Source organism: Haplochromis burtoni, unplaced genomic scaffold, assembly GCF_018398535.1.
Source record: "Haplochromis burtoni strain Fernald_Lab_line unplaced genomic scaffold, NCSU_Asbu1 Contig_212, whole genome shotgun sequence".
NCBI lineage: Eukaryota > Metazoa > Chordata > Actinopteri > Cichliformes > Cichlidae > Haplochromis > Haplochromis burtoni.
The window spans coordinates 140,465-164,140 of record NW_024582573.1 but is presented as its reverse complement, the minus strand read 5'-3'; the positions used below and the strand labels follow the sequence as shown (position 1 = coordinate 164,140).

At 42.8% G+C, this 23,676-nt stretch overlaps 1 protein-coding gene across 13 annotated transcripts in view; it reads left to right on the top strand.

Moving 5' to 3' along the window:
• The window catches only part of LOC102303476 (nuclear factor 1 X-type), a 112,053-nt gene that overhangs the window by 34,013 nt on the left and 54,364 nt on the right, over nt 1-23,676 (top strand). For 12 of the 13 annotated variants that reach the window (XM_005936411.3, XM_005936407.3, XM_005936414.3 and 9 more), the window contains one exon: nt 572-1,103. In XM_005936411.3, coding sequence (XP_005936473.1) covers nt 572-1,103 — 532 coding nt within the window. Of the gene's footprint in view, nt 1-571; nt 1,104-4,141; nt 22,223-23,676 lie in introns of those variants that run through there. The other variant, XM_042226454.1, reaches the window with a different exon arrangement.

Sequence of the window (23,676 nt, the reverse complement as noted above, 5' to 3'; positions counted from 1 at the left end):
TGTGTTTTTACTTGACTTTTTGATACTTACTATAATGCTTTTGAGAATAATACTGTTTATGTTTAGTAATGGATTAGGATGGCACTATTTTTTATTTATAACTAGCACATTTGTTTATATTTAACCAGACAAACAACATTTACACAAATATCTCATGGAGACAAGTCTCATATTTTTTCTGTCTCATCTCTTACCTCAGTCATTCAGTGATGTGTTGTTCAGTGGTTTGTGAAGTGTGTCCTTCGGTGCGATGTGTCTGTATTAGAGAGCGCAAGGTATCTTTCTGTCTCCCTCTCTCTCTCTCTCTCTCTCTCTCTCATTCTCTCTCTCTCTCTCCCTCTCTCTCTGCGCCTCTCATTCTCTCCCTCCACTCACACGGAGCAGGCGCCGCTCCTCCATGCTGCGCGCCGGTGCTAACTGCCTCTCCTCTCTCTTCCCCTCCTCACCCCCTCTCCCTCTCTCCCCATCCTTCTCTCCCCCATTCTCCCCCTCTCTTTCCAATGCCTCCTCCTGCTTCCCCCCCTCCTCCCTCTCCTCATCCACCCTCCCCCCATCTTCCTCCCTCATCCAGGATGAATTCCACCCCTTCATCGAGGCCCTTCTGCCCCATGTCCGCGCCTTCGCCTACACCTGGTTCAACCTGCAGGCCCGCAAGCGTAAATACTTCAAAAAGCACGAGAAGCGCATGTCCAAGGAGGAAGAGCGTGCAGTGAAGGATGAACTGCTGGGAGAGAAGCCAGAGATCAAGCAGAAGTGGGCTTCACGCCTGTTGGCCAAGCTCCGCAAGGACATCCGGCCTGAGTTCCGTGAGGACTTTGTGCTCACCATCACGGGCAAAAAGCCCCCCTGCTGCGTGCTGTCCAACCCCGACCAGAAGGGCAAAATACGTCGCATCGACTGCCTGCGCCAGGCTGACAAGGTGTGGCGGCTGGACCTGGTGATGGTCATCCTGTTTAAGGGCAGCCCCTTGGAGAGCACGGACGGAGAACGACTGGTCAAGTCACCGCAGTGCACCAACCCTGGCCTGTGCGTCCAGCCACACCACATCGGAGTGTCCGTCAAGGAGCTGGACCTCTACCTGGCCTACTTCGTCCACACGCCAGGTATGTGAGAAACTGGACATCAGACATTAATTGAGAGGGATGCCAGCACATAAACACTCGCCACATGTAATCATGTCGGTGTGCTTTTAGGATCGCGCTAACATTTTAACAATTTGAAACACAACAGAAACACAAGTGCATACCTTAATTTGCAATATAGTAAAATATAGAAAATGACAAAAAACATAAAAAGAATAACGTAAAAGTAAAAATATTCAGAGACACAATAAAAACCTTTTTACTACTACGGAGGGAACGTTAAAGTAATAACTAAGCAGTTAAAAGGTAAGAAAAAAAATAAAGTAAAGATTTATCTCTCAGATTAACAAAGTGAAAGTCCCTGCTTGCTTTTGTTCCCACAGAAAACAGCGGGTACGTTTTTGTTCTTTTAATATTTTTCTTTTCTTCATCTGTTTCTTGGGGTTTGTTTACATGACAACGTAGTATCAACAGTAATAAAAAAGAATTTGTTAGTGTGTGTCAGGGGCATACGTCCAGCGTGCTCTGGCAAGTAAGCGTTCATTATTCTGAGCGAGGCATTTGCGGCTTCATATGAGCATGTATTTTGTGTGTGTGTGTGTTTTGTTTTTTTCCTAGGAAAGAATTTGCATGCTTGTGTGTGTCTGTGTGTGTTTGAGTGACTGTTTTTTTATGAGATGAAATTTCTGTGTTTTTTGCGCAATGAATTTTGCACAAAGAAGAGTCACTGTTTATAGTATTGTACACAGTCTGTCGAGGTATATCTGCCATGGTAAGACCATTGTAGCCAGAAATCATCATTTGGCCGCAGCCCAGGTTGTGTGTGTGTCGTTGTGTGTGTTGTGTGTCTGTGTGTGTGTGTATGTGTGTTGTGTGTGTGTGTGTGTGTGTGTGTGTGAGAGAGAGAAAGCGAACAGAGCCGTGAGCCTCCTGCTCTCAGGCCGCAGGCTGCTGCCGCCTTCACCGTCTGCCTGAACGTTAGCACCACGTTGGACCTGGCTGCCAAACTCACACTCACACACAAAACGCCAATGCTCAAAGACAGCCAGTACTATTGCAGCCACCTTCACACCCATACACACACATACAAACACAGCTAAATAAAGATACACACACACTCTTTTAAAAAAAAAAGGAAAAAAGAAAAGAAAAACAACTCTGTCATCTCTGCAGCGCACTTTCACACGTAAAGGCAAACACGGTTTTAGTCACGATTACGTACACACACCCACACAGCACACACGTTCGGCCAAGGACTATCACAGATACAGTTTAATACAGCCAAACATTGTTGTATCGCAGCCACCATCATGGATACACACACTCACACCCGGCCAAACATCACTGTAGCCTCCAGTGCGCATACTCCTCACACACACAGCCAAAACACTGGCTGTGTTGTAGTTTTCCCCCCCACATTGCAAAAAAATAAAAAAACTGTCAGAGAAGCCACACACACGCAGACACACACACACACACACACACACATAATATATCTCACAGCCAAGTCTTCCAAATACACACTGCTTAACCATTTGCTGGCTACATATACAAACACACACTCATGACCTAATATTATGTCAGCTGGAATTTTCTGGAAATTTCAAACAGTGACTCAACCCGCACATATACAGCATATCCCAATCACTGTCCAAATACGCACACACACACACGCGCGCTCTTGTGTCTGCCGAGGCACAACTCTTACACTGGGCATTAACATTACTCTAGCCAAATGCTATCATAGGTGATCCTTAGGCTCTCTCTCTCTCTCTCTCACACACACACACACACACACACACACACACACACACACACACACACACACACGCAAAATATCAATCCAGGCCAAATAACTCACAGCCTGAGCCAAACCCTGGCAGCAGTTCCAGCTTCACTTTGTTGGTCTCTCTGTGGCGGTAATAAACCATAGGTTGCGGCCATATTAGAGCATACTGACAGAATATCAACAGTGTTTGGGTTTTTGTTTTTGTAGATGTAATTGATTGGATTTTTTTTTTTTTATAATCAAATTTAATCACGAAAAAAATGTCTCTTATAAAGATTTATTGGTATACTGGTGCATTTCGGGTCAGTTCTGTTTTACGCAAACAAAAATGTCTCCCCTTGTAAATTTTGCAAAATTAGTTTAATCATAAAATGAAAACTAAATCAAATGACACGCATATTTTAAGAGGTTATTTTTAATCTTTCAAATATTTTAAATTCATGGAGAAAGCAAAATGGCATGCTGGACAAAGGAATAAAGGAACACACCAATGAACAACAGAAAATATTTTATTCATGGTGTAATTCTGTGTATATTAGTTTAAGTAATTGAAGCTGCTTGGGTTTAAAACCTAGTGAGTAAAGGTTGCTACAGATGTTCTGATGTGTCCATACACACAAATGTAATTGAATTGCACTAAATTTCCTTTACCTGTACTGATGACGTCAGCCGTCCAATTTTCGGGTTCTTGGCATGTATTCATCACTGCAGCTCTTAGTTTTACAACAGTATAGTAAAACACGTGACTACTTGGAGGCCCTTCCCCGTGCGCTGCCCATTCATAATGTCGGCTTACTGGATACTTTGTCTTATCTTATCTGACTAATACAATATATAATTATACAATAGTGTGCCTCAGCACTTTTATCTTATTCCAAAGAACCGATTTTCACTTTAAGGCCTTGTTGGAGAGCTGCTTTGGGGTCTACACCAAGTGCAAACTTGGTGTAGAAAGCACACTTGTCTTTCCTTTGCTTTTAACTCACATTTAGGAAATGGGCATCAAGGCCTTCCGTTTCTCTGTTGCACTCATCTGTTACAGTGATGTGTGGTTGTGTGTTTTCCTTTTCCACTCACTTGCACAGTGAATGACAAGATGTGCTCATTGTTTGTTTTTGTTTGGTTTGTATTTTGTCGGTCTTTAGCATCTCTGTCTTCCTCGCTCCTCTTTGATCCCGTGCACACTTTTGTTTTGTCTCCTTAAACATCGCCTTCATTGTTGCTCTCACAGAGGTAAAGCCTCCGCTGATCTCTTTTGTTTATATTGTAGGAGACTCGGAGAGAGAGTGAGGGAGAGAGAGCACGTTGGGAAGCAGAAGAGGCTACAATAGTGATTGTTCTGTTTGGCAGCACCCGGGCCCCGTTGGTGTGGGAAGAAGAGAAAGACGTCTTGTGTTTTGTTTATGACAGAGTGGCAAAAGCTGCCACGGGGAATCTCTGGGCTTGCCGTCAGGCTTTCTCAGACTGTTCTGCAGCCAGCCAGCCTTTGAGATCCTCTCTGTTACAGAGCATAACACACCGCAGCCGTAACAGAACAAACCACGATGCCACAATACAAAACCTTCTCCGCCTGTTTTCAGGCACCTCAGATAAAGAGTAAAAAAAAAAAGCAGACAGAGCAACATGTCTTTGAAACTGAATGACTTTGTAACTGAAATGCTGGCAGAGAAATAGATGAGAGGGAAAGAGGGGCTGTGGTGCAGTACAGTGAGTAGTGTATTTTTAGTGTTTATTAAGAGTGAGTGACTGGTATATTATAATGGAGATAGTGATCTCTTGGCCCGGAAGTGCCAAGGGTCTGCCAGAGCACCGAACACTGCCAGTGTCCAGTTGATAACCCATGAATGGAGCGCTTTGGATAGGCTTACACGTACTTCACCGTACTAGCCTGGATGTAGTTCTCACTTCTGTTACTCTGACTACTGCATAGGTGGCTGCAGCTGTACACCATCTGAGGAGAAGTTATTGCTCCTCCTCACAGTATTCAGTGGACTATTTGATTTATAATCTTTGGGCTGTTTTAGATTAAACTCAGCACATTTCTGATTTATTCGAGGTTGGAAAAATAGAAGATTAAAAAAAACATTTGTCAGGTCCAAAGTTAGCTCTATGCACTTAGTCATAGCTTGGAAAGCATTCTTCCAGCGTTTTATTTTTTTTCCCCCTTTTTCTTTTGTACGCCGTAAGTGTGATCATGAAAAGATGTTTCAAATGTGTTTCCAATCAAAAGTGCAGTACAGGAAATTTGCAGTCACTCTGAGGGAGGTGTGAAATGTGCTCGCCGTGCCATTTCTGCCATGACCGCTCCACACTCCACGCTCTGTAGTGCCAGATCCCGCCTCTCTCTCACTATAGCAGTAGTCATGCCTTGGACATTGCTGTGAGAAAGCCCAGAGAAGCCTTAGTGTTGTGGCCAGCCCCCCCGCCAATTCGCTGACCACAGCTAGGATTCACAAATAAAACCCTACTTGCGTTCATCACTACGCAAAACTCTAGAGTTTATGGGGATGAAAAAGGTAATTAAATGTGTGAGGAAAAAAGGTGAAAAAATGTAGTAACAGGAAAGGGAGAGAAAAAGAGAAAGGAATCCTGACACTCAGGAATCACGTGAATTGTTTGTGACATCTTAAAAGTTAAAGGAATGCTCTGATGGATTCCACAGGTCTTCTTTTCCCCATAGCTCGTTGTTTTTTCCCTGTGAAAATAATCTGTTGTTAATTACTTCCTGGATCTCCTCTCAGACTCCCATGACATCACAAGGTTTGAGTGGACTATCCTTGTGTGCAAGCACAGCTTAGGATGGCCGTCAGCAGTGAAGTTTTGATTAAATGAAATCTTGACACTCGGGAGGGGGGGTCGGTTAGGTCTGAGGCTTTTCTGTTGTGTGTGTGGTGGGAACAGGGCCCACGTCGGCTAAGAAAAGCTCTCCACATGCAGAGCAGCTTTGGCATCAGCAAATGTTTACTGATGACTCTCGTTTAGTCGGGTCTTTTGCACATCTCTGCCTTTCTGTCTGGCCTCAGGGACGCGTTGAGGTGGCTATGTATCAAATCTAAAGGGTTAAGACGCAGGGAGAGCCCCGTCACATTAGAGAGGCCGAGTGAGAGGGAGTCTTCTCACACTATTCTTGGCTTCAGAAAAAAGTCTGTGTATTTGGATAGCTATTGCTATCCGTCTAGCCAAAGCCCTGTTGTGTACTCATTCGTTCCAAAACACGCGCACACATACACAGACGCGAGGCTAACATTGGGGTGTCACAGACGCACATAGATTGATCCAAAACCGCAGGGTCTGCATTTATCTCATGAGACCATGATGACACAAGCTGACTCGAGGGAAAATTAGAAAAACAAAAAAACACGAGAAAGGCGAGTCAAAGACAATGTTGTTGTGTTTGGTGTCCCATTAAATTGACCAGTGACAACTGGCATGCTCCTTGATACGGTGCCTTTTGTCCTAGAAAAGCTCTCCGCTTTTTTTGGTTTTACATAACGATCATAAGCCTCCATTTCTTTGGCTGTGCCTGACTCGGGAGAGAGTAAAACCCATGAACAATTCTGGTCTACCCGCATCTGTTTCCTTTTGTGTGAAGAGTTTCAGTGTCGGAGATATGCGGTAAATAGATTATTCCAGTGAAATTGGGAGGCCATCACTATGGTGGAGGAGACAAATAAGACAGTTTGTGCTATTTGGCTCTTTTACTGGTTTTTCTCAGATGCCCTGTGTCTTTTTGAATGAACCCAGCTGTCAGACTTTTTTTCTGCTCCCCATGAGAAGAAGCACTGCAGCGTAAACGCAAAGCAGGTAGAGCAGCAGAAAAGCAAAAGGAAATTTTCAGCATTTCAGCGTTCTGTGGTTTTCATGATTAGGGGAAAAAACGTCTCAAATTAAACAATTTACATTTCTTTGGATACTAATTGTGCATATCTTTTTTTCCTTATAGTATTTTAATTTATTGCAGTGCTCAATTTATATTTACAACTACACAATTTTAGATTTCCACAAATTAAATTAACCTTTAATTTAAATTTTGGCCCAGTGGTGATGTGTTCAAAATAATATCTTGAAATACATTATGCAAATTAAAGTAAATGTATCTTTATTATTTTCACTAATTTAATAATGTAACACATTGTTGCTATTTTTCCGCCTAAATTACTCTTCAGACTGGCATGTAATACATGCTTAGCAGTTTTTTGTTTATTTGAAAGAAAAGACGAGTGTTTTCACACGCTGCCGAGCCTAGTCTAATACCTACTGTTGAGATTTAATTGCACATTAAAACACAGTAACGTTTGTTAAATAAAAATGGGTGTAGGCTAAGCCACGCCATGCAGTGATAAAAACTGCATTCTTTACTTGAGCTGAGTGGGCTTTTTAACATTTTTTATTAGGAGAAAAACTAAAGTGTAAAAAAAGAAGGGGGGGGGGCAAGAAAAAGAGATGAAAAGAAAGAGGTTATTGAGAAAAAAGAGAGTCAGAAGCAGCGAGGGGGAGGTATTGTCTGTATTAATACTGTGTCTTCCCAGTGCCGGGTCTCTTTTCAGGCTTTTGTAGCGGCGCCAACCATGAAATGTGTCTGTCCCCAAAAACCATATACCCACTCAGGAGGGTTTCCCGACCTCAGAGAGACAGAGAGGAGGAGGAAGAGGAGGAGAAGGAGCAGGAGAAAGAGCGCTATGGCCAATGCTCAATCTCAGACAGGCCAGCCAGAAAGGAGGGAGAGCCAGGGAACACGGCTTATTCACCGGGCTGCACTCACAGCGAGGCCCTGGCAAAGGCTGCTGAGTCTGGCTAATGGCAGTATTCAGTGCCACACAGCAATAGGCGTGCTATAATAAGTACCTCAGTACTGTATTTTAAATCCAAGGCACTATTACTTATGTTTCTGTTGTTTTTATTAAATTTTTCCCCGCATAGTTATTTTTCTTAAGAGAAGCGGTTTTGCTGAGTTTGTTTTGTTGAATTAAAAGTTGGGTCAGTACCGATTTAGAAAAAAGAAATAAAAATATCATCTATTTCATTTTATTTTGCACATGTGGGTTGAAGAATAATGAAATTATTATGTGGGCGAATTTAACACGGCAAAGGAGTCTAATGTTGAAAGTGAGAGGAGTTGTGTCGGCGGTCGCTTTTGGCACGATGCTATCTCCCTGCATGGAAGACGCCAAATTTTCATGATATTCCCTGCCAACCTCCTCCCTCTGATCCTCTCTTTCTTCTCTTTTCTTTCCTTCGCTTGTTCCGCTTTTCTTTTATTCCTCTTTAAGGTTCAAATGAATGCCCTCCCTTAGCCTCATTAACACCCTGGACTTCTATTTGCAGCTACAAAAAAATGTAAAATAACTTGTAAGCACAAACATTTTAGCACTCAATAGGACCATTTTTCTCAGTTTTAATGAAAGCAGGCCATCACACATGTGGAGGCTTTGAACCTTGATTTTTTTTTTTTAGTGGCCAAAGATGTTTTGTCACCAGTCATTTTTTTATATTTCAAATTACAGAAAAACCTTCAACACTCTTTATGGTTAGTATGTAATGCCTTAGTTTATTTTTACATTTGTTTATTTGTCAGTCAAAGTATTTTTGTGTATGCAGTCAGGCTGGATTGCAGTTTAGTTTCCCTTCTGGATAAATGTAGTCCTTTCACTTTATGATATTTGCTTAACTCATTATTTAATTTGGTTGCTTATTATTTTCTGGTTAAAACATCATCACACTGAGATGGTCCGTCTTTCCGAAAAAGCCACTCTTAGATGTTTGGAGGAAAAAACACTTCATGAAGGCTTCATTTGATGTTTGTTACACCGTGAGAAGGAGAGCAGTTTAGAGAAGACAGAAAGTGGGGTGGAGGGGGGTGGGGGTGAATAAGTGAGCTAGCCGAGAAGCACAGCAAAATGCAGAGAATCAAATTTGGCATGCGTCTGTGTAAGCGAGTAAGCTTCAAATCAGTTTGGACACAGATCTAGGACACTAGACATAGAGAAGAAAGCGGGATGAAACGGGATAGGGAACAACATGGAATTGGGAGCAGGCATAGTGTGTATATTTTGTATTTATGTTGAGCATATAGGGGGTGTAGTTAAGGGGAGGATGAGATGGAGGGGGCTGGTGGATGAGGATGCGGTTTGTTGGGGAAAGGCGGTTGACGCGGGGGGTGTTTTGGTAGAGTGTCCCTCAATGACGACTTGAAAAACAGGCCGGTAAATAAATGGAGTGGCGGTAAACAAGGCTCGGCGCTTCATCAAAAGACCCCATTCATCTGTGAACAGGAGAGTCTCTCTTTTCTCTGAGGAGACAGAGAAAGGAACCCACTGACGCTGACGAGAGGACGGCGCTTGTTTAGATAACAGGATGAGTTTGGAGTGAAATGGCATTAGTGTGTGTGTGTGTCTATGTGTGCGTGTTCACGTTTGAGTTTGAGCGAGCTTGGAGGGGTGTGCAGAGCAGGTGGAAAGTGGACAGAGTCTCAGCGAGTGGAGTAAGATGGGGGCAGAGATAGTGTTTTGTTTTTTGTATGTGTGTTTGTTCTTTATCACTACCATGGATTCAGGAAAGGATGGTGTTTTCAGGGGTTAGAATTAAGGACTAAAGACGGTGTGTGTTTGTGTGTCTAGTACAAAGCAGTGTAGTGGGTGGTGGTGGGGGGTTCTTTTGGCAACGTTTATGTGTGTAAGCACAGGCGTGCATATGTGTGAGAGTGCATATGTGCATATGTCTGCTCATTATACATGGTTATTTTTTCCAGACCAAGCACTATGCTCTACTTTGCATGATTTACAGTACTATGAGCCAAGCAGGCGTCTTTTTTTAGATTCAGAGTTTGGAAGGAGAAGAGTTTTGGGGTCTCAGGGACACCATGGTGAACTGGCCACAGCAAGGTATTATGCTTCGCTCTCTGTTTCAGCTGTTTATAATTCAGCTCGTCGGCCCGTCGGCCAAGGGAGCCAGGTGTAAACTAACTGCTAAAAAGTCCTATGGCGCATTTCTGTTGTGAAAACTTTCTCATTAAGAGGAGATGAATTTATGAACACGAAGATCAGGGTTAAGTCACCTCCAACCACTTAGTGAATTGTAATTGAAAGAGCGGAGCGGGAAGCCAAGTGAGGGGCGTCTTTTAAAAGCTTTTATTTGGTTTATGTTTAATTGTGTTACACTTGAGTGTGACTGTTAACAACTCCGACTCTTTTAAACTTGCCTGTAATTGTTAAGAGCACGTCTTGTTTATAGTCGCGGCCTTGTGCAGTAAGACGCGAGAAGTGCATCTGTCACTTTGCAACTTGAGTGATCTGACAGCTGAGCTTTATACTTTTCATTTACAACCTCGGAGCAGTGGAAGACATGCAGTACTTTCATCTTGTCATTGACAATGTTAAGAGACTCTTAAAAACCCTTTGTGTAGGTGGCAGCAGCATCCACCACACACAGTACCGCAGTTTCTCTGTTGCCGTCTGTCTTATTTTTAGGGGATGAATGTTTTAATTTTAATGTCCTTCCATTAATATGTTTTTCTACACTGACTGGTATGGTTTTTTTTCGTTTGTTTTTTTAGTCAGAAATCCCCCCTTCTCTCTGTCCCCTTTCTTGCCACCCCAAAGTCCCCCTCCCCAGTCCACCGCCTGCTCCCCTCACGTTTATTGGACCCAAATTCGGCTGCCACCATGGCAACCCGGGCTCCCAGGGAACCTTGCCTGGGTGCAATCCAAGGTGCCTTCAGGGTGGCACTGGCTGGCGTTGTCTGCGTCAGTGGGCTGTCACCACGGCAGGTTGCTGCGACAAGGCCAGCCCGGTTGTGGCCTGCCTCAGTGGGAGTGCTAGCTCGCTAACCTCCTTTAACTAACTACTAGCTAACATGACCTGCCATATCCGGTGACAGTAGCTGCCGCTTCAACTGCTGCAGGCCTCGGCAACTGCAACGTGGGGGAAGCAGGGGAAGCGTTTCACCAGTACGCATATTGATGTGGCATGGCTGGGTGCCCATTGCTGCCTCCCACATGAAAGAAAACAGGGAGAGAGACGAGAGAGTGAGAGGGAGAAAGATGGTATAGAGATGCGTTTTCAGTGTGTAATATATGAGTATATACATTTATTTAAACAATGCTCTTCTCTTGGGGTGTGTAAACATTCAGCTGCACATATTTGGCTCCGCATGTGTTGCCAAAGCACGTGTATGATCTATAAATGCATGATTATGATCTGTGTACATCATCATGCATCTGTTGAGGCAATATGGTTTTATGACTGATGCCGACAACCATCAGTGGCCCAACAATTCGAACGACAAATGAAATTAAAACATGATGGTATATTGTTTAGTTCTTGTTTTTCTTTTCAGATTGCAATTTTTTTCTCCTCCACAAAGTGTGTGACTGTATGCTTCTGTGTAAGTGCATGGCTTTGTCTGTACAGTCATCTGTTTTATCCTGTTTAATTGCAAACAAAACAAATAGGTGACACACAGACTGTTCGTACTTAATGGGATGATAATGTTAGTGCGATCCAGATTGTATGCTAAATAGAAAAGGACACTTGTGAATGGTTGTATTTATTTGTGCTTTTTCCAGACAGTGGAAATCCTGCAACACTTTGGGCACATTTTCTCTTTGCATGGATTGGCACCTGGTGCATCCACCCACCTTTTTTCCTTCAAACACACACATACACACAGGCCAAGCGCAAACTGCTGAAACCTAGTCAGTGGGTAGTCTGGTACAGTAGGGATTCGTGCGGTGCTTATTCTTACCTCAGCTTTATCCAGCGAGGCATTCCTGCTGTGGCACTGTAAACAATGCAAGGCCTGCTGACTTAGAGCATCGTAAGTGGTAACACTTTTCAGGACTATATGAAGCCCTGTATAGTTTCTATATATAACCACTTCAGAGTAACTGTGATGCTCTTTTTTTTGTGGTGCACCTATAGAGTTTGGACTACAGTTAAAGCACATTTCAGAGGTTCACCCAATTAAAGCTACATCCAGAACATGTTCAGAAGCTAAAAGTAGCTGCGGAAAAGTGACTAATCGCTTAAAATTATGACTAGAAAAAGCAGTTTAGGCAGCACTCCATTTGGAGACTTTGTAGCCACTCTGAGTGCTCTCCATGCACTACATTCCAGCTCTAAACTGCACAGAGTAGTTAAGGGTAGGGCAACACATTGGCTCTGCAGGGAAGGAATGGATATCTCATCACCCTGCTTTCCTAAACTGTGAGTCAGTATCCCTAAGTTGCCTTGGGCCAATCACTGTTAACAGTTGGGCTCCACTTGATGAAAATACCAGTTTACAATTTACCTGGTCCGGGGTTCAGAAGTACTTTACTAGAGGGACTTCTGGGCAGTTTGGGTACAGCTTGGTATTAAATCTCTTTGACTGGGTCTTTTATATTTTACACCACTCTTTTATCTCGATTTTCCTCTCTCTTTGAGAACAAAGTCAGCGTTTCTTCCTTACTCCTAAGTGAGTTCAGACGGGCCAGAGAGACGGTGCATTCGTCACGCGAGGTGTGTAAGGAGATATGATGTGTGATGCATGACGGTGCAGCATGCGCGCTCAGAGCTGCCAGCTGGTGTAAAGGGGCCAGAGGTAGAAAGTTTAACAGAGAAAGAAAAGTTTGACAGTGAATCATTTAACACTGTATAAACTGCAGATGAATTATTGTTAAATTCCTCCTTCCTTTTCTGATTCTCTCATTTTCTGTAGTCTCTTTCTCTTCCCTGACCTTAAATTGAGGGTTAGATTGAGGATAGTGACGGGCTAATGAGCCCCTTTTTCCTGCAATTACACCCCTCTCTCCTATTCCCTCTGTCTCTCGCTGTTTCCATCTCAAGTTCTCTGTTTTAGCATTGTCTGTTCATTTTTTTCTTTCAGGCAAATTATTCAGTTTCCTTAATCTCTTCTGTCTCATGTTTCTCCTTTCCCCAGTTTCCCTTTTTTCCTGTCACCTTCTTAGAAAGTAGTGGTAAATCAAGATGGCACTCCATCTTTTAAGGTGACATGATGGTCAATTAAAGAAATCTGGTCCTAATTTGTAGTTGATTGCTATCTGAGATTTTGGATGGAAACTCAGCTTGTTAATAAAGAAAAAATGCAGAACCTTGCTTCCTTCTCTTTGCTCCCTCCTTTGTTTTCATTTGATTAGACTTTTTATTTTGGCTTACTCTTCGCGTTGGCTTCATGTCGTTTTGTTTTTTCTTCATTGCTCTCTGAATTACACTTACTCAAAATCAAGAGTACATTTTTAGTTTATGTAGTGAAGATTGGAAAGTATATTTTACCTTACCATATTATTCACGTGGTACTCTTGGTTGTTGGCATATTGGCAACACATCTTGGTATACAGGCTCATTTTTTCTTTCCACACTCTCTTTCACTTAGTGGGTCTAATTTGTCTCTTAAACACAGAGAAACTTTTGTATATGTGTATTAACATGTTTAACTGGAGGTGTACATGGAAAAAATGACATGATTTCTTTTCCTTTCATGGTGCCTGGTTGCTGTTTGTGTTTAGCTTGATTGCTAACCCGCTGTGTCTTCCTCCCCACTGTGCGCTGGCCATGAACTGGAGCAGAGTTTTCAAGGGTTTCGTGGCCCTTCCTGCTTTTTAATTCTATGACATAATGTGTCTATACAGAGTAAAAACCACTGCTCTTTACTAGTCTAACATCCTTGGAACAATTAGAGCCTCGAAGGCTATGGATGTGAGTTTAAAACAGTTCATACATGTTAAGCATGCATATGTTGATGTTGGTGCAAGATCACGGTTATTTTTAATTTATTTAATGATTAAAGTATTTGACAGCATGTCACCGTCGAGGCTTGCCTTTAGCTGTATTGTCACCATGCGTTTGAATAACAGTGGTGTGGCTTAGTAAGTTAGATTAAAGCTCTGGTGCCCAGCAATCACCCAACCTGTTAAAATGGCCTTGAACAAGACACTGAATACCCAGCAGCTCCAGAGGTGTTACTCTGTAACCAACCCCAATCTTTGACCCCTCTGAGCACTGCAACAGGAGTAAAGAATTTTTACAGGAGTTCAGTGGAGTATCACATTATTAGTAAACCCTAGCATAGAGCCATGATCTTTGGTTCGTGAATACCTTGCACAGGTGATAATGGGAAGCTACCTCCTGGCCTAGCAGCAGTTGCTTCACATCTTTTCTCCGTGCCTTGTGCCAAGTAAAAGTCACTTTGAATGCTAAATCCTTGCATAGTGTGCAGTGCTAACAAGTCCCAATCTAGGCTGATCCCTATTAATACAATGGGTCATGATCAGACTAAAAACTGTAGCATTCAGCTGCCCTCCATGTGGCCTGTTGTTATGGCAGGGTCAGTTCAATGACAGCCCAAGAGATTTTAACACAAGGAGAAAAATATGCAAGTTGCTGAGTTCTGACTGTATGTAACACATATGTGGCTGTTTTTGATTAAAAGTTGTTGTTGTAATTGTGGGGCTTAAAATGCCAGGTGGCGGATGTGTCCCACTAATCCCCTATCTAATTTCGAGGTCCAGGGGTGAAGCTCTTAATCCGAAACACACACATACGCACGTTCATGGTCTTGCAAACACACAGACACACATGTACCTATTCACAGTCACTCCGACACACACACACATTCACCCACAAACACACATATGGACATGCACGTGTCCCTGGTCCTCTCTGTTAACTGCGTTCATGCAAAGTTTTAAAACTTTCAGAAACCCCCGACTTACTTAGTAATGCTTTAATATATGCGCACACCTGCAGACACTCATAAAACATTGTTAACTTCATAAATTTATGCGCTTGTGCTTTGCCTTCATTCCTCCATAAATACATACACAAGTGTATAATATATTAATGGAAGTTGGTTGGCCTTTCTGTCTATTTTGCTTCCTCTTAGCCTTTCACTGACGTGATTACTTTTTATGACAAAGGTTGTTGCTACACATCAGGCCATATTAAGGTACACTTGAGACTGAAGAAAGTGTCAGAGATACAGGGAGATAAGGTAGTTGGCTGCCTGCTCCACCCTTTTACCTCAGTTCACCCCTGCTCCTCTCCACTCTGCTGTATGTAGGTCAGCCACACAGCACACACGCCACGCTCAGTGGATAGCTACAGTGTAACATGGGGAATGTCTGCAATGATTAGCCTTTCACAGCTTCTGTTGGATTTTAACTTGCGCTAAAGTTTAAACAATAAAAACGTGGTGCTTCACTGAACTTTTGTTTATCTTTGATTTTTGTATCAGTTTAACTTTATAATAGCTTTCTTCAGGATTAGTGTTTATCTGTTAGTCTTTTACTGTCTGGCGTTATTTAAATTTGCAGCCTTAAAATAAGTTTTACTTTTAACTACTAGGTGACTTTGTGCCTCTATAGCCTGTTGATAGTGGTATTTCTTTACTGTAAATGGCTCAGCATACTTCCATTTCTTCTTTGTCTTTGTCTCATCCTGTTACCTTATGGTGGCAGGTGTGGTGGCCATGTGTTTTAAGTATGTCTAGTAGTTTACAGCCCAAGCTAAGAGGGAGAGGAAGGAGGGAGGCATGCAGAGAGGGAGGAGGAACCGCCTTGCCCCGGGCGTAGGGTCATCTCAGGTGAAATGTCTCTGGGCACGTGGGCATGTCTAAAAGAAAAGAGGGAGGAGTCAGAGGAGGAGTTTGTTGAGACATGCGATAGGCACAAAAAAAAGTTTGTGATAGGAAAGGAGATCAGAAGAACAGCCAGTCTCATGAAAGGATAGCACAGATACAGTTTTCTAATCAGTTCGGGGTTTTTTTTGTTATACATACGAAGAGCCTAGATGTAGAATTTAATGGCTTGGAATTAAGGGGAGGGAAGGATATGGAGGGAGTAACTCCTGTCCAGACTGCTGTACTGTGAATGCAGAGGGAGTTCCTAATAAAGGAAAAATATGCATCTGAGTGATACATTAAGTGACCAGGACAGTGTTGTGACTTTTTCATGATAGCAACAAGATGTGTGTTCAGACTGGGAGTACTGAGAAAGGTGCCTCGTCAGGGGACCTCTGTCAGTAATGTTGTGGAGAAAGTTTTCGAAACTCAAGGAGGGAAAATAAAATGAGGGTTTTGGGGGGGTGGGGGTGACGCATGATTTCCCAAGCTCAGATATGAAAAGAGGGCGGAGTGGTAGAGAGAGAGAGGGCGGAAAGGACAAAAACAGAGAGAATTGGGGAGGTGGCAAGAGGAAGAGAGAGGCTGCAAAGAGAGGGGGAATGTGAGAGAGAGAGAGAGAGAGAGAGAGCAAGCTTCTCTGCAGGGCGGGTTTCCTGAGGTCACAGTACTGAATATCACAGAGGAATGTGGAATGCTGAATCGCTGCCAAGGCAAACACACCGGCCGCACCACCGCTGCCCCCAATGGCTGTCAAGGGTCGTTTTATATACGCACAAAGGGAGGCAAACACAAAGTCATATATGTGCGTGAGCATATATAGAGTACAATCACACAGAATGCCTAGCTCACACACATGCCTGCACTTGTAGAAAGATTCGTGCTGTCAGCACCTGCAGAAGACGTCACCTCTAGAGCCGACAGCGGGGCTGATGTGATCCCATCGCAAGATGGTCTCTAGTTTGTAGCAGTTGCTGACAGCGCAGAACAGTAATCAGCCACAAAGTTTATACCACAGTTCTCCGCAGCCGTCATTAGAAGGGATGTTCTTGTTTTCAAATGAGCAGTATGTAGAATTGTTTTCATTAGTTTATGTGTGTAGAAGGACCATTAAAATGGACCGTGACAGAATAGCTGAAATGCAAGGAGCTGTAAGTTATTGCAGCTGTGACACAAACTTGCACGAGCGCGCACACACACACACACACACACACACAGAGGAAATACACACGTATAGACATGTGCGTCTACAGTTACGCACAAAGTGAATGACTCATTTACTGCAGGTTGGAAAAACATGTTAAAACACACTCACACATACACTGATCCAGTGACTCATACGCCATGCATACACATGCTAAGCCAGTGTTTGATGTTTTGTCAAGGATTTAGGTTATATCCGCCAGAGGCTAAAAATAAATGCATGAAAGATGTAGAGGCTAGATCACCTTTGAAGACTTCATTTCATGCACAAATGATGAAAAAGCAGAGAGATAAAGTTCTCATCCAAGGGACAAGAAACTCTGTACTCCGCGTTCATTCATACCAAAGTCAAATGAAAATCGTTTTAAACATTCTCATTGGATTGAGTGAAGGACAGTGAAATACAAATTCATATAGGTTCAACGGGATGGAGGATGGGATGCACCTCAGAACAGTATGCAGTCATGCATGGATGTGTGAGTGTGACCATTTTAGTGTGTGAGCATATAAGGATTTACTTGCCCCAGCTCACAGGTCCCAATAAAAGTTAACAAGACAAATTGCTAGGTCTCTGTCTGTGGTTGTTTTTCTAGCTGTTGCGCATTTAGTAATCCCACCCTTTTTCCTTGTGTGCGTGAGCATGTTTAACTGTGTCTTTTTTTTCCCTTCCACCTCCTCTACCCTCCCTCTGTCTCGGAGCATGCCAGGGTCAGAGGTCATAACAACTGAGCCACTCCATCGTTCTTTGATGTGGTGCACCACACAGATGCGTGCACACACATGCACTCGTGCACACACGCATGCAGACACACCAAGGTCAAGTCAAGACAAACAGCCCTCACACTGAGGGCCTTGTGCCTCAGTTTGCTCTCTCAAAGCGCTGACAGCCAAAAAAGAAAAAACAAGGCCAAGGCTTTGATGTGCTCCCATGTTTGCCACATGCACATTAGCAGGTTTTGACAACACCCCCTTAGACCTGGGAAAGGGGCACATCTGTGTGCTTCGGAGCTGCAATGTATGAGCATGAAGAATTGATGTACTTTGTGTCCACAAAGACAAAAAAACTATAGTTTATATTGAGATGAGAAATGCTCAGATGGATGTGGTTGCAGGCATGTGGTGAAAACCCAGAGTCTGAATATTATCCCTGTAAGATCAAGTGCAACATTATCCAGACCTTTCCGTTTTTGGTTGGAGGCTTGGAAGCAGGTTGCAGGAACAGGTAAAATGTTTTGAACCTAAACCAAAAATCTCTTGGACCAACTGAGTGCGATGCTTTATGCTACTATTGCAAGCCCATTATTTTGCTCATAATGTAGACAGACTATGTGACATGTCACTAGAGGTCTTCATCCAGACTATTATTCAATGCTCTTTTTTTTTTTCATAATCTAATTTATAAATTGGCAACTTTATGCCCTACAGGGACCTTTCCCAACCAGTGTTTGTGTTTTCTGTTTAAAGATCATCAGTCAGTGTCTAAAAGTAGGCCGGTTCTAGCGTTTGTTCACACCACAGGAGTTTAAATGAGCTCATTTAATTTGCGCAAGTGTTTGTATGCGCCCATATGTATTTATTTATGCGGTTGCTCACACATGTACAGCCAGAATGCATGTGTGTGTTTTTCATTCTGTCCACACCCTGTCATCTCCCTTCATCCCTCTGTTCTTTCCCTCCCTCGCTCTTAGCTGTGCAGTTGGGAGAGGCAGGCCCGAAGTCAAAAGTGCAAGTGTGCCGCTTGGCTGATGAGTCACAGAGAGGCAGCTTTCCCCCACTGTTTGTAAATATGTGGTTACCCTAATTGAACGCAGCTCCAGTTCCTAACAACTTTCATTTCTTCTTCTTTTTCTGAGTGTGTGTGTGTGTGTGTGTGTGTGTGACCACAGCTGGAGGAGCAGGAATCACATGACTGTGACAGTCGCAGTGGGAAAAAAAATTGCACATACATACAGTCACATATAACAAAGATGGAGAGATCCACTCACGCGCACACCTGGGGTCCAATTTTTACTGGGCGAGAAAGGGTTGTAACAAATCTTTCTACGTCTCTGCTTTTCCTTCTTTCTCACACACGTGCACGCACAGAGCAACTTTAACATCTCTCCATAATTACAGGCTCTAAGTTCCCAGTCTGGAGGCTGTGGTTTGGCTGCCCCTCCTCTCCCTCCATTAAGACACTAAACAGCGTGTGTCACTCAGCACTTGGACAACTCCTCCCCAGAGGTGGCAGCAGGGGGCCAATAAATGTACACTCTAATACACACATAAGCACACACACAATCACACTTTATGTCTCTCACTAACACACACACACACACACACACACACACACACACACACACACACACACACACACACACACAGCAGGTGTTAGTGAGGGGCCAGTAAATGTTTTCCCTGAGGGCTTTGTCTGGGTGGCACTGTCAGTGCTACTGCCAACTACCAAAGCTCATCTCTGTCCATTTTAAGATAAGATGAGATAAGATAAGGTAAGGTAGGGCAATTTATTGTCTCTCATACGAGGAAATCATTCTGGAAAAGAACAAAAACCAATAAACATCACAACAGAAAACCTAAATGGGCAGATGTTTTTGCAAATTTGCTAACATAAATTTTACTAATTGCAGGAAAGCTTTGTAGAATTAACAAAGCCAGCCTCATGTTAACTAAATTGCAGACTACCCCAAGGTGTGATATTACCCTGTTATGAGACAGAATTGCCAAAGTATTGCACTTTGCTATTGCTATCCTCAAACTAACATTGAAATAGGAACTCCTCTAATCTCCTTGGCTAACTGGGTGAGGGAATTAGATTTTGCTAGTCACCAGCGTATCAGCCTGAATCTAGCATATCAGCTCCAATCTGATGCTCAGCCACAACAACATGCTGGTTTTGTGGGAGTGAAGCGAAGCAATGGGAAAAACAAGCAATCCCTTTTCATTTAAAACATCGCTATCACAGCACGCAGCTTGATAAACCTTGACCCTGGTGTTAATCCTGCCCATCGTGCTGATTGCCTAATTATTGGTCATCCTGAAGTTGTATATTGGACCACTAGATTGTTAGGCAATAAATTGCCAGAGTCCCAGAGGAACAAGATTCAAGCATCTAGGCAAAGAAAATCTTGCTGTGTACTCCTAATTTTGTAAAACATCCTAATATGTCTTTCTGTTAAACTTACTTTTGCTGATACGCATTATCAAGTCTCTTATCTCTTATTTTGGCCTCCTGACTTAACTGCAACTTCCTGTGATATCTGTGCAGACTCAGAATTGGGCTTTACTAAAATTGTCTCTGCCAACCCTTATCATTGCAGCATAGACTTAGAAATGTCATATTTAGGTCCTTAAATAGTTTTAATAGAACTAATTAGATTATGTCCTCCTTCTTAAGCCCAGGAGCACCTGGTACAGAATTAGACTTTATTTTAACCTATTTTTTCTTATGTAGCAGTTTTTTTCCTACAGTCCTACCTTGACTTAACTTACTGATCCATGAGCCTTTTAGTAAACAAACATGAGAAAATGTTCCCCGGATTTAAGCCTATTGACTTCATCCTGTGCAATTCTAGAAGGCGGTCTGATACAAAATCCTTTTTAATTTATCTTACAGCACCTTGATCTGTAAAGTTTGGCTTTAAAGAACCTTCACAGACAAAGTTTGGCTTTGTTGGCGGCTGGGTGCATATGAAGATTTAGTAACTTTACCTGTTCTAACTGAACTCTGAAATCATCACCTTGTTTGGTCAGTTATCATCATCACTAGAGAAAGATTTTGTTGATTTGAATTTGTTGCTGAGTTTTTAAAATAAGAATCAGCTTGTTAAGATCAGTTTAATGACATTAATTAATGAAGTTTAAAAATAAAACGATCTCAGAATTGCCTCTGTGGGAAATGATGAACCAGTTGTAAACATTAGGGTAGCGATACAAACTATATATAGGTTCAGATATACATTTTTAGCTGTAGCATTCTCACTTCCTGCTCCCTTGTTACACCATTGCATTGGCTCTTGGTGTTTATTCTGTCACCTGCAGCTCCATTTGTGCCACATTTTACACTGCAGTTCATCTGTACCTAATTTGAATTTGATTTGATTTACCTATGATGACTTGTGCTTGACCTTCCACTTAGGGTCATGGCACAGTCAGTTGACTGTGGAGGAGTCTTTTTTCCAGGAGTTTTTTGACCCTGCACGGACCCTGCACGCACTAACCAGTCTGTATGTGGTGGAGACATATTGGTGTTAGGATTTCTGGCCTAGTCTAGTGTTGTTAATGACCGATTAATCGACTGGTGACAGTATATCTCAGTGCCAAAGCAGCTTAGCCTCTCTGAGCACAGCCAGAACACCCTGTGATTGTGTGTTGCACATGTGGGGACATTTGTGTAGCGACACCACACTGCTATAGCACATTTGCCTATCCCAAAGTACACGACAGAATGAACTGTACCAGCTGTATGTCACTAATAATTCCTCTGCATTTGTAAGGTAAGCACCGTGATTACCACTGTGCAATACGATTAGCGGTGTATGATCAAAAAGCAACATGGGCAAAAGAGTTAGTGACTAAAGGAAACACATGCAGCTGTGCAGACCCGACTCATGCACACACTGGTCGGACGTTAAACACAGTTTAAATCCACTCGAGGATTACAAATCCACTTATAGCGGGTCAACTTGACGATGTCAGCTGCTGATCCCACACAGATCCTGCGGCCCTTTCACATCGCTTCATGTTGCAAATTTGAAAGAAAAAAATATGAACACGGTGAATTCCCCAGTGGGTAGTTGCAATGCATGTGTGCACGAGGGAAAAATGCATGCACATAGTCACTGCAGGGCATTACGGCCACGCTGTTTTCTGTGTGTAGTCCAGATGCTGAGACCTTGCACTCTGTGGAGACTGAGAACCGCTGCGTGTTTTACAAGAAGACCAAATAAGAGAGTGTAGCAGCAAGGAGTGAAGAGCAGAGCTTTTGCATCTGTTTTTGTATTAGCATGGTCCAGTGAAGGAGTACATCGTCTGAATGAGTAATGACACATATGATATTGACTTTAATCACATCTGTTTATGTGATTTCATCTCCCTCCATTCCCATTGGACCTCCCCTAGTTCTTGGATTGGGCTGCTGCCTGGTCTGCCAAAAATAATCGCTTGTTTGCTGCTATTTACTTAAATCTGTCAAAGAGGCACTGTTGGAGCTCATGCTGTTATGGTTCTCTCTTTTGCACTGTGTGTATCTGCATTTGTGTATGCATATCTTTAAAAGGATGTGCCAATGTCTAAAGTCCTATACTGTTTTGTCAGTTGTGTGTGAGAGTCAAACGTATCCAGGGATCCCAAGCCAGTGGATACACACACACACACACACACTCTCTCTTTCGCATACACACATGCAACTAGAGCCAGCTAGCTAAAGAGTGTGATACGCCTCAAGATCTATGTGAGTAGAAACCTGGCAGACACACTGGGTTCATCTCACCATCTCTCAGTGTGAGACTAGAGGTCTGTGAAAAAAAAAACCATCCTCAGACTATAACACACACACACACGCACGCACGCACATGCTCCCAGCGCCTTAGAGAAGTAAAGACGTGTCAGACAGTGGTGTTGGGGGAGATTTGTGTGGTTTGGATGTTTGCCTTGGTCAGATGAGCGATGTCATTTTTCCTCCTACTTTATGAAAAACGAAGGAGGGGGAGAGTGAATGGTCAAAGAGCATGCAAGGTGAGAGGATGCCAGGCAGATGTCAGCTCACACTTCCCCTCCCTTCTTCTTCAGCTTATGTTCTTTCTTCATTTTCTGTCTTGGTCCTGTTTAATCATTTCTGCTAACTCCCCTCTCTCTCATCTTTTCGCTTTTCACTTTGGAGTCTGGAGGCAGGCTGCTCCCAGCTGGAAATGGGTCTGAAAGCATCCAGGGATATATCAGTTATTATTAAACCCACTCTTTGGTTGCCAAATACTTCATCACTCATGTGAACACATGCACAAATATGCACACATACACACACCACCTGACAAAGTGAAGCAACCACATTTCTGACAGACGATAGACATTTAAAAAGAAGAACAAAACAGCATCTTTCTGATTAGAAATTGAGGGGTTGGTCTTCCGCAATTTGATGGCAAAATGGTTAACATATGTCAAAGCTGTCTTCTCAGAGTACAAACTTGCAGAGCATCTTTTTGGAAGTCCTCTTTGTTATGCCGTTGATCCCACCACACCCAGTGGCCTGCGGTCCTTGTCCAAACTACACATTTGCAGTCAATCCCAGGCTCATTAAACCCTCTAAACACACTTTCTGTGATGAAGACATTAAGACTTGAGCTCACTTAACAAAAGTCAAATGGTTGCCTTAAAATGATGAGCTAAGCTGTTGTTTAAGGAAATATTTTCTTCATGTCGTGTTAAATTTTGCATCCTGCTCATTTTAATTGATGTTATTCACCTGTTTTGCATTTATTTGACAAGCCATTCAAAGCAGGTGAAACATACATTAGGTACCAGATAATTTTCTACAGGACAGCTTTCCACTTTGCTACAGCAGGCATTTAACAGGTAGTTAAAACACTGAAATTATTTTTAGAGAGAAAAGCTTGTTGTTGCATTGCATTGTTTAAAGATCGAGTTAATTTTAAAAATGAATGGGGTGGAGGTGAGGACACACACCTGCAGATGTGCAGTACTTTGTATGCAATAGTGGAAGAGATCAAAGAGGTGCAATTCATATTGAAATGCATGAGGCAGAAACTTTTACAGCTTCCTGCATTTACATGAGGTTAATGAGATGAAATTATAGCATGACAGCACATGCACATCTTCTGAAATGTAAAGCTTCAAATCAGTAGTTGGTAAATGTTATGACTGTTTCACTATAGGAGACTGCATTAGTTAAACTGTTAGCAGTCGGACGTACCGCCCACGGGACATTGGATGGTTTAGGGGACTAATAGGACTGCTAAGGGGTTAAAATATCA